General features: G+C 35.5%; 4 protein-coding genes across 4 annotated transcripts; all 4 read left to right on the forward strand.

Moving 5' to 3' along the window:
• Window positions 1–112: 112 nt before the first annotated feature.
• On the forward strand, window positions 113–2,026 carry LOC133293140 (uncharacterized). The gene has a single exon (XM_061491678.1). It carries the CDS (start codon window positions 113–115, stop codon window positions 2,024–2,026), a length of 1,914 nt encoding a protein of 637 aa, XP_061347662.1.
• Window positions 2,027–4,685: 2,659 nt separating this feature from the next.
• On the forward strand, window positions 4,686–5,060 carry LOC133293141 (1-aminocyclopropane-1-carboxylate oxidase 1-like). Its single transcript, XM_061491679.1, has 2 exons — window positions 4,686–4,792; window positions 4,841–5,060. The coding sequence occupies exons 1-2, from the start codon at window positions 4,686–4,688 to the stop codon at window positions 5,058–5,060; spliced, it is 327 nt and encodes a 108-aa protein (XP_061347663.1).
• A 2,541-nt stretch (window positions 5,061–7,601) lies between these two features.
• Window positions 7,602–10,716, forward strand: LOC133293106 (tetraspanin-2-like). Its single transcript, XM_061491641.1, has 2 exons — window positions 7,602–8,195; window positions 10,168–10,716. Exons 1-2 carry the CDS (start codon window positions 7,698–7,700, stop codon window positions 10,477–10,479), a joined length of 810 nt encoding a protein of 269 aa, XP_061347625.1. The 5' UTR covers window positions 7,602–7,697; the 3' UTR covers window positions 10,480–10,716.
• A 3,214-nt stretch (window positions 10,717–13,930) lies between these two features.
• Window positions 13,931–15,339, forward strand: LOC133293117 (cytidine deaminase 1-like). Its single transcript, XM_061491653.1, has one exon. The coding sequence runs from the start codon at window positions 14,166–14,168 to the stop codon at window positions 15,117–15,119; it is 954 nt and encodes a 317-aa protein (XP_061347637.1). The 5' UTR covers window positions 13,931–14,165; the 3' UTR covers window positions 15,120–15,339.
• The last annotated feature ends 2,662 nt before the right edge of the window (window positions 15,340–18,001 follow it).

The raw sequence follows: 18,001 nt of genomic DNA on the forward strand, positions 1-18,001 counted from the left end.
GAAGTTGGAATTGTTGACGGAATCGATGGTGGCTTTGGATGTACGTTTGCGAGATTTCATTACTCAATCTTAACAACACTCCTCACTTGCGCATTCCAGTCACCACTCAACCATGGCGAACAAAACTTTATATAACAAGGCTCCTGATCAACGTTTGTTGAAATCTGTTAAGATGGAAATTCCATCTTTCAATGGCTCTGATCCTAATAATTGGATTTTTAGGGCGGAATTGTATTTCAGTATGCAACAAATTCCTCCTCATTTGAAGGTTCAATTGGCTGGTTTGAAAATGGACGGACAAGCTGCTCCATGGTTTCAATGGATGTTTAACACAGGAACCATTCATCAATTGGATGAATTTTCAAAAACAGTGCGTCAGAGATTTGATGTCTCAGCTTTTGTGGATCTTCGAGGTTCTCTTTCTAAACTTTCTCAATCTGGATCATTATGTGATTATGTTAAGGAATTTGAGATACTGTTGAATCAAGTACCTGGTTTCACTGATGATGTATTAATGAGTTTTTTTATCTCTGGATTACAAACTGATCTAAGGGGTGCTATCCAACTACAATGGCCCAAATCCTTACATCATGCTATGCAGTTAGCCTATGCCTTAAACACACATCACGAGCAATTACGTTCTTCTATTTCTATTACTCCCAAGAAATCAACATTTCCTAATAATCCAAACAGTACGACCCATAACCTTCCATATCATAAAACATCAACCACCAGCACATTCACTCAACCAGTCACTTCTACTATTCCACGAGCCATACCATCATCTTCATCCAACCTTCCCATTAAGAGGTTTCCCCCTGAAGAAATTGCCAAGAAAAGAGAGCTTGGTTTGTGTTACACTTGTGATGAAAAATGGACTGCTAGGCATAGATGTAAATCTCAGATACTTTTGCTGTTTGGAGAAATTGAGGAGGAGACACCAGAACTTGAAGAAGAAATAGTGTGGACGCCGAATATCCCAGGAGAGTCCATAGAGGCTTCCTTACATGCCTTGTCAGGTTCCCTGAATCCTAGAGCTTTAATTTTGGAAGCAAAATTAGCTGCTCACCTAGTCACAGTATTGGTTGATTCAGGCAGGTCACACAATTTTATTAGTAGAGAGTTGGCTACTACTTTAAGCATTCCATCTATTCAAACCCGTGGTATGAAGGTGTTTATGGGGAATGGTGATTTTCTATTGTGTGAATGGAAGTGTCCTGGTGTTCCAGTGGTTCTACACAATACTTCATTTCTAGTTGATTTGTGGATTTTGGATTTACATGGTTTGAATATAGTGTTGGGAATGACTTGGTTAAGCAGTCTTGGTCGAGTGACCCATGATTATTTGGAGCAATCAATGGAATTTGTCTGGCAGAATCAAATGGTGAAGCTACAAGGAGTGGTTGACTATTCCCATTCCAGTGTTTTGAAGAGTACTCCCTTGGCTTCTTGTTGTACATTGATGTCACTTACAGGTTCTGATACTGGAATACAGGTACTTCCAGAATTACAAGCTCTTCAATCAACACTTGATTTGACTGTATGGCAGGTACTTGTGCATTATCTCAGTGTCTTTCAAACTCCTCACACCTTGCCACCATTTCGAGGTATGGACCCCTCTATTCATCTAGTGGAAGGTGCAAAACCTGTTAATGTGAGACCCTATAGGTTTCCACATCACCAAAAATCTGAGTTGGAGAAACAAATTACTGAGCTTTTATCTACAGGCATGATTCAACCAAGTCGAAGCTCTTTCTCATCACCAGTATTATTAGTTCAAAAACAAGATGGAAGTTGGAGAATGTGCATAGATTACAGGGCTTTGAATGCAATTACTATCCCTGATCGATTTCCTATACCAACTATAGATGAACTTTTGGATGAATTGCTTGGAGTCACCATCTTTAGTAAGTTGGACTTGAGAGCAGGCTATCATCAGATACGTATGCTTCCTCAAGACATTCATAAAACTGCATTTAGAACTCATGAAGGCCATTATGATTTCCTTGTCATGCCATTTGGTTAACAAATGTTCCATCCACATTCCAATCTGCTATGAATCAGATTTTTCGTTCTTTTCTAAAGAAGTCTGTCATAGTTTTCTTTGATGACATACTTATATATAGTGCTACTGTTGAAGAGCATGCTGTTCATTTAGAATCAGTTTTATCTTGCTTGAAGCAGCATCATTTTTTTGTGAAGTTCAGCAAGTGTGATTTTGGGCAAGCTGAAATTGCATACTTGGGACACATTGTATGTGCTGCAGGAGTTAAGGCTGACCCTTCCGAAGTTGCTGCCATGATTGATTGGCCACAACCTACAAATATCAAGCAGCTTCGAGCTTTCTTGGGATTGGCTAGTTACTATAAAAAATTTGTTCATCAGTATGCCAATATAGCTTGGCCCCTAACAGAGTTGCTGAAATCAGACAAGTTGATTTGGTCCACTGCAGCAACTGAGGCTTTTTGTGCTTTGAAGACAGCAATGAGTTCCACTCCAATCCTGGGCCTACCTGATTTTTCTGTTGTGTTTATAGTAGAAACGGATGCTTCCAATTGTGGCATAGGAGCAGTGCTCATTCAGAATGGACAACCACTTTCATTTTTCAGTAAGAAATTAGGCCCTCGGATGGCAGTTTCTGCTACTTATGTAAGAGAACTGTTTGCAATTACTGAGACAGTTAAAAAGTGGAGGCACTACCTACTTGGTGGACATTTCATCATCAGGACAGATCATCAAAGTATAAGAGAATTACTTTCTAAAACTATCCAAACCCCAAAACATCACAGATATGTCCACAAACTCCTTGGTTATTCACTTTCCATTGAGTACAAACCTGGCTCTTCTAATGTAGTAGCAGATGCCCTATCAAGACAGTTTGAGGAAGCACCTAAGAACTCTCTTTATGCTCTTCTTTCAGAACCTCGATTTGAGCTCATTGATCGAATAAAGGCAGAAAATTTACATGATCCTGACTTGCTTTCATTACATCAGAAGATTGTTGCTGGCACTTTGGCTGATAATTCCTTTACTTGCAGAGATGGAATAGTTTATCATAAAGGCATATTTCATTTAAGTTCGATCTCTTCTTGACTTCTGAACTTATGGCAGAGGCACACTCAACCCCTCTAGGTGGACATGCAGGTTCCCTTCGCACTTTTCTTCGATTATCTGCTTCCTTTCATTGGCCACATATGAGGAGGGACATCACTCGATTTGTTCAGGAATGTATCACATGTCAACAAGTAAAAACGAGTACTGCAGCTCCCTTGGGTCTTTTGCAACCCCTTCCAATCCCAGAAGCTATGTTTGAAGATCTTACCTTGGATTTTATAACCTGCTTGCCAGTTTCAAATGGGTTAGCCACAATTCTGGTGGTAGTGGATAGATTATCCAAGTATGCTCATTTCATTGGACTGCCTTCATCATATACAGCAGCTGTAGTGGCCAGACATTTCTGTGATCATGTAGTTAAATTGCATGGATTCCCTTGTTCTTTGGTATCGGATAGAGATCCTATCTTTATGAGTAAGTTTTGGCAAAAACTTTTCTCATTGAGTGGTACTAAACTTAAAGCAAGTTCCAGTTACCATCCACAAACGGATGGCCAATCCGAGGTCACCAACCGATATGTAGAACAGTATCTCCGTGCATTTTGCTCAGACCAACATCAAAAGTGGTCCACTTTTCTATGTTGGGCAGAATTACATTATAATTCTTCAGTTCATTCAGCTATTGGGATGTCTCCATTTAAAGCACTTTATGGTAGACTTCCTGCCACAATCCCTCATTATCCTAGGGGATCAGTAACCATAGAGGCTTTGGATACGATTTTGTGTCACAGAAATGAGATCTTATAAGAATTGAAAACCAATTTGCTGAGAGCACAGAATCGGATGAAAAATCAAACTGATCGTCATCGTCGTGACTTGGTGTTGACAGAAGGTGATCTTGTATTGGTAAGGTTACAACTTTATCGTCAGTTGTCCGTCATCAATCGTACTAGTCAGAAGCTTGCAAAGCGTTTTTATGGCCCTTTTGCAATAAAGAAAGTGATCAGTGTTGTCGCTTATCAATTGGATCTTCCAGCTTCATCTATAATTCATCCTACATTCCACATATCTTGTTTGAAACCTTTTAAGGGAAACATTGTTGCACCAGTTGCTCCTTTACCCACTTTGAGTGTTGATAATAAACCAGTTCAGTCCCCAATGTCAATTTTGGCCAGTCGTTTGATTGATGTTAATGGTCAACCTCAAGAACAATTCTTCATTCAGTGGTCTGACATTGTTCCGGAAGATGCAACATGGGAGGCTGCTGAAGCATTTAAGCTAGCTTATCCAAATTCAAACCTTGCGGACAAGGTTTCGCTAGAGAGGGGGGTTGTTGTTACGAACGTGCGCAAGTCCACAAGGAACATACGTGGACCAGTATGGAAGGATGACTATGTGGATAGTTAGTTACAGTAGCTATAGTGGGTTAGTTAGTTAACCAGTGGTTCCAATAGAATAAGGCCACGTGGTATGATTGTAACTGATAGAGAACTATAAATGGAACTCTTGATTGTATTGCAGGACATCATGGAAATAAAACAAGCTTATTCTTAATTTTTCCTTAGTTCTTCTCTGTTTCTCTCGATATTGTGTATCACTCAATGTCCACGTCCTGAAAGGACTCAAAAAACAATGGCTTTGAATCCCGGTCTTAAATTCTTCAAAGACGGCAATTGGGCGGAGATTCCACCCTCCAAGAACAATGCCATTTTTGTTAACACAAGTGATCAAGTGGAAGTGTTGACCGTTGAGCAATGGCTTATATAAAAGTGTTGTGCACATGACAGGGTCATGCCTGACAAGAATGGAAGCAGAATCTCCATTGCCACCTTTTATAACCCAATTGGAGATGCCATTATTTCCCCGGCTCCTAAACTCTTATACCCAAGCAATTTCCATTTTGGGGACTATTTGAAGCTTTATGGCAGCACCAAGTTAGGTGAAAAGGATCCTCGATTTGAATCCATGAAGAAAATGACCAATGGACACAAAAATCTTCTAGCTTAAAACCTAAAAAGACCATCTATTACCCTTAGGGCGGAAATTTCTTTGGTGATACGAATGTATCGTAAATTTGGTGCATCTTCCACTTATTATGACACGTGTCTTACTTTTGTCAAATCAATAATAAATAATTTATTTTAGAATTAGGAGAGAAAGTGATTTGATATAAAATAAGACACGTGTCAAAATATGAGTGAAAGATGCACCGAGTTTTCGATGCATCCGTATTACCAAAGATATTCTCCCTTAGGGCATGTTTGTTACATAATATAGGATAAGGCCTTATAGTATAAGACCTGATTAAATTTTAATATTATCCTGCGTTTGGTATGTTATTGTATCAGATAATATCCTCCAATATTTTAAAAATTAATATATTAAAAAAATTATTTTAATATATTAATATTGAAATGATATATAAGTTCTTGAAAATTGTATTTTTAAGCAACATTAATACATCAATCCTTTATCAGGCCTAATCCTACCCCCTTAAGGTCTGTTTGGTGTGACATATAAGGCATGATAGTATAAACTTATACTATACGTTATGACATTTTCAGTTGTTTGATGTGACCATCGTATAGTATAAGCTTATACAGCAGAATCCCTTAATACATCAAAACGACGTATAACTTAATCCGGCCTAAGGGGGAGGGATAAGGCCTGATAAGAGATTGGTGTATTAACATCGTTGACCAATGTAATTTTTAAAAATTAATATATTATTTTTATAAAAATTAATTTATATTTTGAACACACTAATCAATAAATTTTTAAAAAAATTAATATCATATGATATTTTTTGAAGAATTATATAAATTCTTTATTAAAAGAAATTTTTATTAAAAATATTTATTTGTATCCTATATAGTATTATATTGTGCATTACCAAATACTGGATGATATTATCTTATACAATATATTATTTTATACAATACCGTGCCAAACGCTAAATAGTATTAAAATTCAATCAGATCTTATACAATCAAGCCTTATACTATCAGGTCTTATACTATCAGGCTTTATCCTATACTATGCATCAAACATGCTCTTAGGCTTGATTAAGTTATACATTATTTTGATGTATAAAGGGATCCTGCTGTATAAGCTTATACTATACGATGGTCACACCAAACAACTGAAAATGTTATAACGTATAGTATAAGCTTATACTATCAGGCCTCATACGTCACACCAGTCTTTAGGATAGTTAATTTACTAATGTTACATTATGAATGACGTTTCCTTTTTTTTGTGTGGTTTTGGTATAAATAACGATGTGTGTTCTTTAATTTTACAAGTTGAAAAAGCTTTTATATAAAGTTTTTTTTTCTTTATCCAACCTTTGCTCAGTTATTTTTTCTTATTTTTTTAGCTTTGTTTGAATGAATAGGCACATGTATTACGTACGCTAAACAAGCAAAATTTGTCTCCTACTCTGATGACGCATACCACAAACTAGGTGTAAGGCTGATATACATAAGGAACATTTTCCCATACAACAAAACACCTTCCACTTAATCGCCAAGAAAATCGAGTGTTTCCAAGCTTGAAATTCTTCATATAAGACCTAAAATGTCTATGCAAAATACATGATTTCAGACATAAATGAAGCTAAATCGAGAAGGGACATCAAAAGAAATTCAGATAGTGAAAAAATGGCTATAAGATATTTAGTTTGACTAATAATGATTTGATCACTATTCACTATCCAAATTAAGTAACCCAATAAAAAATTGGGTAATATTACTCTTATGTAACATGAGAGTAGTTCTCTCATGTTATAGAGAGAATTCAAGTAGGGCCCGCTATTTAAAAGCAAAAAAGAAAAAGAAAAAAGAAAGGGCACGATTTTTGAAGTGAGAGAAAAGAAGATAATTACCTCATGTAAAATGAGAGTAGTATTTCCCATAAAAATTTTACCCCGTTGCATAATTTAATGCTTTATGTTTATTTCATTTTACATGAGATAAACAATTTTCTTACACTCACAAAAAGATATTGGGTCACATCACTCTTTTCTTTATCTCTCCTCTTATTTGTGAGTTCCACTTATAATTTTATCTCTATAATATAAGATAACTTTTTTACTACAGAAAAATATTTTACTATTTTATTTCCAATTCCAACCCAAAACAAACACAGTAAGTAATGCATAGTATACCGTTATCGATGTGGATAGTACTACTCTGACACGCAAAATACAATATTTATTTGCAAAAGTATTTTCGTCCAGAAATACTTTATCTATTACAAACACATATTTATCACAATTTCACGTTGACTCTTGAATTTTTTAAAAAAAATCAGGATTCGAAAAAAATAAAATCTGATATCGAATTCTAGCTTTTACGTTAAATCCTGGTAAGTATATGTATGTGCCAGATAAATGAAAAATAGAATCTAAAAATATGTTATAAAACCAGCAGAGTAGAAAAAAAATAAAAATAACTAATTATAAAAAAGTCCACATCAGTCCACAGTCCCCACCTCCCTCATATAATATATCCTCCTTCACTAGTCCACCTCAATTCAACCACACCCCAAAAAATCTCTCTCTCTCTCTCAAATTCAGAGTCAGTTGTTCCTTCCTCGGAACTCTAATTTCTGCAATTCCAAAAGTAGAGTGAAAGCATTTGGATGGGGGTAAGCAACAACATCACAGCAGTGCTGAACTTCATAGCCATATTGGCCTCAATACCCATCATCGCCTCTGGAATTTGGCTAGCATCGAAGCCAGCCAACGAATGCATCAACAACTTCCGCTGGATCGTTGTGATCCTTGGCATCCTTATCCTCCTCGTTTCTCTAGCTGGCTTCTTCGGTGCTTACCGGAACAAACAGGTTCTCTTGGCCCTTTACCTTTGCTTCATGGCAATTCTCATCGTTCTCCTCCTTATTCTCCTCGTCTTCGCATTCGTCGTCACCAGACCCGATGGAACCTACGGTGTTCCCGAAAGAGGGTACAAGGAGTACAGGTTGGACGGGTTCTCCGCATGGTTGAGGAACCACGTCACCAGTTCTGGAAGTTGGAACAAGATTAGGGCCTGTTTGGCTGATTCTGATATCTGCACTGAGCTCGCCCAGAATTACATCACTTCCGATCAGTTCTTCAACTCTAATATCTCTCCCTTACAGGTAAATATATAGGTCATAACTCATATTATATAGAACGAAATTTAGCTTCTTTGTTATTAGTGTTTCCTCTTTTTAAATTTTAATTTTTTTAATATTAAAAATAATAATATTAAATATAGGCCGGAAACAAACAAGTCACTTAAATTATTGTTTCTATGATTTTTAAAAGGCATTTACTCCGCATTTGTCGTAGGCTCAGGCCCACATCACATGACACCATGTTACATGTTTTACAACATTTCCAATGGCTCAATTTGAGAATTAATATACATATATATAGAAAACAACTTCTAAGTTCTTGATGGATATAGCAGCCCAAGCTCGAGGGACCTCCTCATCATCAGCTTAAATAAACCTGATATAATACATAGGAATAGGAGAGTGGATCTACAAGGTTTTATTTCATGGGTTTTATTTAAATTGCTTGAATCTTCCATATACACAGCTCTCATAAGTATAAGATTCCTTAGGTCAGGTTGGTAATAAAAGTCAATTGAGCTTGATGTCCTTCCCGGTGGACTATGTCCCAAGGAGTGGTTGAGAAATTACTCAATTACGACGGTAGTTGGGAAAGAATGGCTCCGTGACTTTTTAAGTGGGACCAATAGAGATTCTAAATAAATATGGATTATATTGAAATTTTGCACTGAGCTATTCATGACATGCATTAGTTAAATATATTGTGCTTGTTTGTTCCAAATTTAAAATGTGAAAACAATTATTACAATTTATTGTTGTAACAAACTACTTATCATATCATGAAAAATTTTCAACCTAGTTTTCCATCTTATTCTTAACTTGACACACCACATATAGCATGGAATAATTTTTAGTTTGCAAATTGAGGTTAATACTTACTTAACAGGCACCCCCAAGCCGTAGTCTGACCTACCATAGCAGAGAATTTAGTTCTGAATGGTGTAATTTAGAGAATATTAATTAATAAAAATACATTTCTCTCTTCGAGTCAAATCTTCCCCGGTATTAACGCGGTGTCCATACAAATCTAACCGCCATGTCCATTTTGTAAAATTTCCATGTCTTAAATCAGCATGACTTGAGAATGCATTATTGGTAGTAGACAATGGACATATCCCTTGTTACCAGCTTGTATAACCATATTCTAGTGCTGTGTGGGACCATTCCCATAGTCTTCACGGGTGATGATGGAGTCCTTGGAAAGGTCTATGCTGCTAAAATAGCTACTTATCAATTCACATGTAGAGAAATTATATCAATTTAAAGTTGGGTTAGATTTATCTCATTTTACATGAGATAAACAATTTTTTTACACTCAAAAAAAAAGATTAGGTCTCACTACTCTTTTTTCTCTCTACTTTTATCTGTGGATCTCACTTATACTTTTATTTTTACAACATAAGAAAAATATATCCCTTTAAAGTTTGTTTGTTTCTGCTTTTTCAGGAGCAAAATAAAATAAAAAACACAAAAAAAACTCATTAAAGAGAATAATGTACTTAAAGATCCCCAAGTGCGTTCATTTAGTCATTACTCGGTTTTATTTACACGAACCAAATTTTGGTCTCAATTTTGCCATATTTTTTTTTATTTCATAACAGTAAGTGCAGGATATATGGATTTATCTATTTCAAGTCAAAAACGGATCTTGTAATATTTTTTTAACTATAACTAATTTTCTATTTTTCTATTTTTTAATAGAAGAACATGTTTAAAATATGTTACGATAATTAGATAACTTTTTAAGAACATAAAAAAGTAATTTTAGTATAAAAATTGTAAAATGTAGTTATATCGTAAAAATACTTTGTTATGTAATGGTTGCCAGCTCGTGGCCTGCATATAGCGACATGGTTTGTTAGTTGTTCGCCCTTCTTTTCTGTCTTATTTCTATCCTCTCTCTTTTTTTGTACTGAAAATAACAATAATTAAAAATAAAACTTTTATATTCCTCGTACGAATAATCAATTGGTTTGATTGGTTTTAATTACAGTCAGGATGTTGCAAACCACCGACTGCTTGCGGGTACAATTACGTGAGCCCCATAGTGTGGACAAACCCAGTGAATCCAATGGCTGATCCAGATTGCAACTTGTGGAACAATGACCAGAACCAGCTATGCTACAATTGCAATGCCTGCAAGGGTGGTCTATTGGGGAGCCTCAGAAAAGAATGGAGGAGAGCAAATATCATTCTCATTGTGGCTGTTGTTGTCCTTATATGGGTCTATCTCATTGCTTGTAGTGCCTTCAAGAATGCCCAAACAGAAGATCTCTTCCGCCGTTACAAACAGGGTTGGGTTTGATGATCCTCTTTCCTCCCAACACCTACCATGCATGTTTTTAACATTACTCTTTCTTTATCGTCCCTGTAACTCCCTAATAAGAGTCTCTGTCTTTAGTATGTATGTATATATATATATATTTTTTTTCCTTTTAGTTCTTTCTTTTTGGCGCATGGAGAGCCAAAAGGTAAAACAAGTTATAAATGACTCTCGTTGCTCAGTGAAAACAGAGAATAGAATATTCCTAATAATTACCTTTCCTCTGCGTATGATGAGATTAGTTCCATATTAAATGTTATTGTATTTTTCTTGTAAATAAAAGTATTTAATGCTGCTAAAATAAAAGGCATGCAGTGTGGAGCTCTAGCACACTGAAATATTGTGGCTGAGGGTGGCGTTAACAAATTAGAAGGGCACGACGAGGAACTCAAAATAGCCCTTGTCTTTGCAAAAATTTGTTAAAAAAAATATACTCATGATGCATTTGAATTTGGTTATGACCATGTTGAAAATAATCAAGTATGAGTTGTAAAGAAGTACCACATAGACTAGACATAGACCAAGTGATGACCATATAAGTGTGAAAGACCCATAAACCTGCAGCCTTAAGGTTTTGGGTTAAGATGTGGTGTCGGCCCACTTATTATGGTTTGTCATTTGGCTCATTGGAGGATGTACCCTTTGCAAAGAGTTTTGGGCTCCCTCGTTCCATTCCCAACAGACCAACCATATGAGTCTATATTTTAGAGAAATGGGCTCCTCCAAAATGATTAGACTTATACTAAGGCCAGAATAATACCTGCAGACAGCATCTCTGCCACTAGCTTTCCAATTTCATTCTTATGCTAGCTAGTAGGGTATCTTCAAGGCCTAACATTAACCGGATCAACTCCAGTTTTCATAGGGATCCTGTGATCAACTTCGTGGCAGGGAGGTAATCCTTCTGGAAGGAAAACCAATGGAATATCTATGGAGCAAGTACTAGAGTTGAGATCATTGTCGGGGGTTATTCTCTGCTCTGTCATTCTCCAATTCTTCCTTTCACTCCTCCTTTTGGCATGTTATTAATTTTATATAATGTACTCTCTCTTTTTGTCTCTATTTTAATTTTAATTTTAAAGAATAAATAAATAAAAATTTCCCTTCCTTTTTGTTTCTATTTTTCTTTGCTTATTTTTTTTATAGGAAGGATCCGTTTACAATTTTTTTTTACAAACTCCATTAAGTATGACTGGTCATACACTCTTGATTAGCATATGATCAGTCAGACATAATATAGTTTGTAAGAGTTTGTAAACAAAAAAATTTGTAAATATAATCTTCCCCATTTTTTTTATTCTTATAAACTTGAAACTTGATAACATGCCAAACATAGTACCTTATACTGCTCTGTGATGGTTTGATCAGTCTGGGACTTTTCCCGTTTAAATTTACCAATGTGATATTTGGTTGGAAGTTATTATCGTTTGGGGTCTTTGAGTGCTGCAGGGGAACCCAATGACTCTAAATCACGCCCACAGTCCCCTGCGTCACTTATGTGATTTTTTTTTTTCAGACACAATGTCACCCCACCCCCATCGGCACTAATTTTTTTTTATTATTACTTAAGTGCCGCTCATCCCCTCAACAACACTCATTTAAAATTAACCTTTTTTTAATTATTTGAGTGTCGTCCCTCCTCTCACGGGAACTCGGACGGCATGTCAAGTGGCACGACCTCAGCCATCCGAGCCCCACATTATCCTATTTTTACTTTCTATCGCTTTCACAATTTCAGATCTGTAAACATTCTTCTATCTCTCTCTTTTTCTATTTCCAGCATTCTCTTCTCCTTTGTTTTTTTTTTTTTTTTTTCTATTTGAAGAGACATACTAATTTTTGGTTGCATCAAAACGAAGCACTCTTCCAAAGCAAAAAAACTCTAAGGCAAGTAAGTTAACATCATTGTCATTTTATTAATTAACTAAAATCATTTAATTTTTTTAGTGGTTGCAGGTATTTGACATAATAATATTTAGAATACGCTAGTTTTTTTTTTTTGTATCTAATACACTAGTTTTTTTTACTAATACAAGCATGTGTGCAATTAATTATATTTATATAGTTGTCAAAATAATTAGTCATTGGAAAATAGTGTTTAATATTTTAATAATTTGATTTAAAATAATTAATTTGTAAATATTTAGGGTTTCTTTTAACTAGAAATAGTTGTTATAATTTTTGCAATTAATTATTTTGTGTTACCCTAATAAACATAAACATGTATAATTAAAAATATATATATATTTTAAATAATAATTAATTTTTTATGTTCATATGTAATTAATTATATTTACATATTTGACATAATAATTAGTCATTGATGAGTAGAGTTTAGTATTTTAATAATGTAATTTATAATGATTAATTGTTATTAATATTTAGGGTTTGTTTTAATTAGTAATAGTTGTTATAATTTTAAATTAATTCTTTTGTGATATCCTAACATAGGCATGTATATTTAATATATAGAGATTTTACATAACAAAATATATTTTTATGTTGATGTGTATAATGTTTTTATATTTAGATATTTGACATAATAATTAGTCATTGATGAGTTGTGTTTAGTATTTTAATAATATAATTTAGAATAATTAATTTGTTATTAATATTTAGGGTTTGTTTTAATTAGTAATAGTTGTATTAATTTGAAATTAATTCTTTTGATATATCCTAACATAGGCATGTATAATTAAAAGATATTTTACATAGTAAAATATATTTTACTATGAAAATATATTTTTATGTTAATGTGTAATTAATTACATTTAGATATTTGACGCAATGAATTATATTGTGATATCCTAACATAGCTAATTTGTAAATGGATAGCTAATTTGTAACCATACTACTAGTTATTAGAGTACTGTTGTAAATGGATAGCTAATTTGTAACCATACTACTAGACACTAGACACTAGTTATTAGAGTAGCATTTTTAGCTTTACTAATTTGGGCGAAACCAAGAAAGGCCTATTTTTTTTTTTTTTTGTAAATAAAGAGGGGCTAAGCCCCAAAGAAAGGCCTACTTTAGCTGGCATACGGAGTGAATGAGGGAAAGAGATAAGATAAGAAAATGCTTCATTCAGTAAACCAAAAATTAAAACGTAAATGCCCTTGGGACATTTGTGGCACATAAAAGAAGAGATCTAGTGGCAATGCAATATAAAAGTCTATATAATGTGCCCAAATCCAATGCATATATAACCAAAGGAGATTATGCAAATCTTATAAAATTATAGAATAAAAAGCAAAATTACCAAATTAATAAACAAGATACTTCACGCAAACTAATATTACCCGATTATAACAACAATAAGACAATATTAAAAAAAAACAATAATTATACAAATGGAAAATTAATAAAAATAAAATCCAATATACCTTTTCCGTTTTCAATTTCTGTCTCATCCTGTATTTATGACTGGGAAGGATTCTAACACCTGCAATTTGATAATAACTCAAGCATAACAAAAAATGAATAACAATCGCTATCAATAAGTTTTAGACGACTGACCCAGTTAAAAGAGAGAGAGGAGGGAGAGTGTGTGTGTGTGGGGGGGGGGCAATAATGGCATGTTGAGATCCAATATCTATCTATAAAAACCAAGGCTCTCTAATATTGAATCTCATTCTCCTTCGTTGTCCACCAAAATCCAATTCCAAATGGATCGACTGGGATTCGTAATTGAAGCATCCGAAGCCCAATCCATGGCAGAAGCTTCGGGCCTCAGTCTGACCCAATTGCTCCCATCTCTGGTCAACTCCGCCCAAACCCTTGCCCGTCCACCTATTTCCAACTTCCACGTCGCCGCCGTCGGCCTCGCACCTTCGGGTCGGATCTTTGTCGGAGTCAATCTTGAATTCCCGGGTCTCCCTCTCCACCACTCCATCCACGCCGAACAGTTCCTTCTCACCAACCTCTTCCTCAATGACGAAACCCACCTCCACTCATTCGCCGTCTCCGCCGCCCCCTGCGGCCACTGCCGCCAATTCCTCCAAGAACTTCGCGGAGCACCCGACATCCAACTCCTCATAACCTCGGATCCGAACCGAGAATTCACAGCCTTATCCCACTTTCTCCCACACAGATTCGGACCCCACAACCTTCTCTCCCAAGATTCTCCTTTTCTGTTGGAGCAACATCACAACAGGTTAACGCTTCTCACAACAACCCATCAACAATATGAATATGAACATGAACACGAACACGAACACGAACACGCTGATTCATCGTCACTACCCAATGGCGTTTGCAATGGTCACGCGCTTGATGAAAAGTTGAAGTTTGTGGCTTTGGAAGCTGCCAACAAATCTCACGCACCCTATAGCGATTCTCCCTCAGGTGTGGCTCTCGTGGATTGTGGTGGAAACGTGTATAAAGGCTCTTACATCGAATCTGCAGCGTTTAACCCCAGCTTGGGGCCCTTGCAGGCGGCGTTGGTTGCCTATGTCGCCGGCGGCGGCGGCGATTATGACCGGATTGTGGGTGCAGTGTTGGTGGAGAAGGATGAAGCTACGGTCAAACAAGAACAAACTGCGAGGTTGTTGCTGCATTTGATTTCGCCAAATTGCCAGTTCAAGACATTCCTTTGTTGCTGCTCTCAGCCTTCACCCTAATCGTACCACAGAAAAAAAAAAGGATTGTTGTTTTGTCTCAGTGGAATATTCAGTGGTAAACTGAATCTGACGCTCATGGATGACCAATGGATGGCGGTATATAATAATAATAATCCCTCATTATATGTCTTTTGTGGTTGAAATATTATAATGAAAACGTTTTTAATTCTAATTGCATTGATTTACTTTTATATAATTATAATTTTATCACATTAATACATGAGAGGAGAGTATCTACTCTCAAAATTATCATGCTTTATCTACTGTCTTCGTGTGCTAATATATTCGTAACTATGTCATATTTATAACCGAGTAGATTACTATTTGTTGTTTAGAATTTCCTCTATGACACTTGTAATGTAACGAGTTTATCTTCCGTGGGCAACTGGGTAAAACGAAGAAGCACAATCAAACGTGTACGGAAGTGTTCAAGCCCACCTGGCAATTCTTCAGTCAAGGTTCTTTTATTAGGGTGCCGCCTTTTGTCCATATTATAATATCAAGACAGGTTGTGGACCAATCCCTTGAGCTTTGTCCATAGATGTACTAAAAGTGTTGATATGATACTGTTCAGTAAAATTTGAACGGAAACAGTCCACCCAGCGACGCGAGCCCTTTAATTACAGTATTAATCCAATGCATTGTGATAATCCCCCCTTATTTTTTGGGTATATATAATACTAATAATATAAATGTATTAGGTGAAAGAAAAAGGCTAGGGTAGCAATTTGTTTAAAACCCTTTTAGGTGGTACTTTAGGGAAGTATTTGATATCAGTGTCATCCTGCTGTCATAAAAGCTTGGTGTTTTAGCCTCTATATCGGCATCCAAGTAAGTGGCACTAGTACTTTTTGGTCCACTTCTTTTTGCCCTCAAAATTTGGTGGTTTGTGGAGTATGATTTGGTAGAGCACCCTCCAGCGTTTGAACCTTTTCAGCACACCTCAAGTTTATTCGAAAGAGTGTCAAAAAAACTACCAGCATAGGTTATAATAATTTCGTACAAGTTCTTCCCATAGTTCATTCACATCAAACACATCTTTTTTCCTAATAACCATTCCAAGATAGCGTACATGCTAATATAAAATGTTTCTTATATGCGCCAACTATGATAAATAACACAATTTAGGTAAAAAGCAAAGTGGAAAAGTTGAGTTTATATGCTGCGTGAATATATAGTTCTTAATAGGGGCAGTTTCACTGAATCGTTCCCACCCATAACCACAAAAGGAGGTTAGGAATTAAAGAGTAAAGAAACCCCATTATAATGAAAACTGTGAGGTTGCTATCATCACAGCAGCATTTCCCTTTATCCTACACATCCAAGCAGTTGACGTTGTAAAGAACATTGTCAGCTTATCAAACGGGACTGGATGCTCTGTATGCATATTGAATGGTGGGACAGCTGGAATGGACTGAATTATTAGTTAGAAACCACGAGTGATAGTTATTATTAGCAGATTATGATGTCAAACTTGCTCTCAATTATCTACACTCAGTTGTACAAAACAAGTTTGAACCAAGAAAAAAAGAGTATCAATAAGAGACTAGATTCTGGGATTAAGATAGCTTTAGAGAGAAAAAAAGGGGAAGAGTGGTTGGTTAATTATGAACCAATCAATCAAGAAGCCAAGGGAAGTGAAAAGAAATCTAAAATTTCATGTGATTCTAGATTATGACAATAGTATCTCCAGATGGGACAATTCTAATTTCTCTACAAACATAAAGTAAAAGAAGACGAGATTTAGATTTCTTGGTACAATCTCATTATAGCATATGCAACACAATCATTAGCCCAACACAGATACATACTCACTGTCACATTATATGTTACAGTGTTACATTGGTAAGAATAAAAGCAAATCGAACATGCCCAACAACAACATCCAACAAATGCTCATTGTAGGGAATATAAGCTTTTGTCTCAGTAGCATTTCAAAAGAGATTTAGATTTCTTGTTACAATCCCTACTGCTATATGACTTCATTCATAAAGAACAGATCCTCCGTCTGTCTCATTATATCATAGACCAACACAATCATTAGCCCAACATAGAGAGACTCACTGTCACATTATATGTTAATAAAAGCAAAACTATTGTGCTTAACAACAAAAAATAGCCAACAAATTCTGATTTTAGAAAGCATAAACTTTTGGGATAGTTGGTTCATAATATGGTATGAGAAATGGGTTAGAATTCAATCATATGCATTGTGCATGCATGCTCCAAGCCTGATGGCCTTTCCCTAACAATAGACTGATTATTATACCGAGCAAACTGAGAAAGAGAATGGACAACATGACATAAACATAATTTGCATGAAAAAAGTCCGTTGTTTGTCTGATAGTCTAGGGTTAGGAAAATAACTGCATGTCTTACAATTTTCATCTTACGGCTCCTATGGCCCAAATAGGGACATTCAGTTCTTATTCTTTATAAACTAAATTTTGGTTACGGTCATACTGTGTGTGACTTTAGAAACTGATTGTATAGTCATGACTCTGCTTTAAGTTTAGGGAAACAATTCTCTATTTATCATGTAAACATTTTTCAAAGAAACAAAAAAAGAGGTATTTAAGCACAAAAAAGAAATGACAACTGGGACTAGCCGTAAGGAAGGTTCTGTTTTCTAATATGTCCCACGCATGAAAGTTCAACTATGCTGATAATGACAGAAGTTAAGGATTTGTTTATTTTTAAGAAGGAAATAAGTCAATCTCCAAGATCCATATATTCAATTTTGATAAGCAATGATGCTCTATACCCTCTATATGCACAATAAGAACGATTACGAGAATATGTTAGTAAATTCAAAAACCATATACAATCCTTCATTCCCGCCTAATAATATAAGGAAATTAAGTCCTAAATTGTTCTCTCAT

Source organism: Gastrolobium bilobum, unplaced genomic scaffold (genome assembly GCF_033153095.1).
Source record: "Gastrolobium bilobum isolate Gb01-03AN ecotype WA unplaced genomic scaffold, APGP_CSIRO_Gbil_v1 utg16185, whole genome shotgun sequence".
Lineage (NCBI taxonomy): Eukaryota > Viridiplantae > Streptophyta > Magnoliopsida > Fabales > Fabaceae > Gastrolobium > Gastrolobium bilobum.

Coding starts and splice junctions, on each gene's coding strand:
- LOC133293140 (XM_061491678.1), top strand. CDS start 113: ATGGCGAACAAAACTTTATATAACAAGGCTCCTGATCAACGTTTGTTG.
- LOC133293141 (XM_061491679.1), top strand. CDS start 4,686: ATGGCTTTGAATCCCGGTCTTAAATTCTTCAAAGACGGCAATTGGGCG. Junction 4,793..4,840: donor ACAAGTGATCAAGTGGAAGT/GTTGACCGTTGA, acceptor TGCACATGACAG/GGTCATGCCTGACAAGAATG.
- LOC133293106 (XM_061491641.1), top strand. CDS start 7,698: ATGGGGGTAAGCAACAACATCACAGCAGTGCTGAACTTCATAGCCATA. Junction 8,196..10,167: donor CTAATATCTCTCCCTTACAG/GTAAATATATAG, acceptor TTTTAATTACAG/TCAGGATGTTGCAAACCACC.
- LOC133293117 (XM_061491653.1), top strand. CDS start 14,166: ATGGATCGACTGGGATTCGTAATTGAAGCATCCGAAGCCCAATCCATG.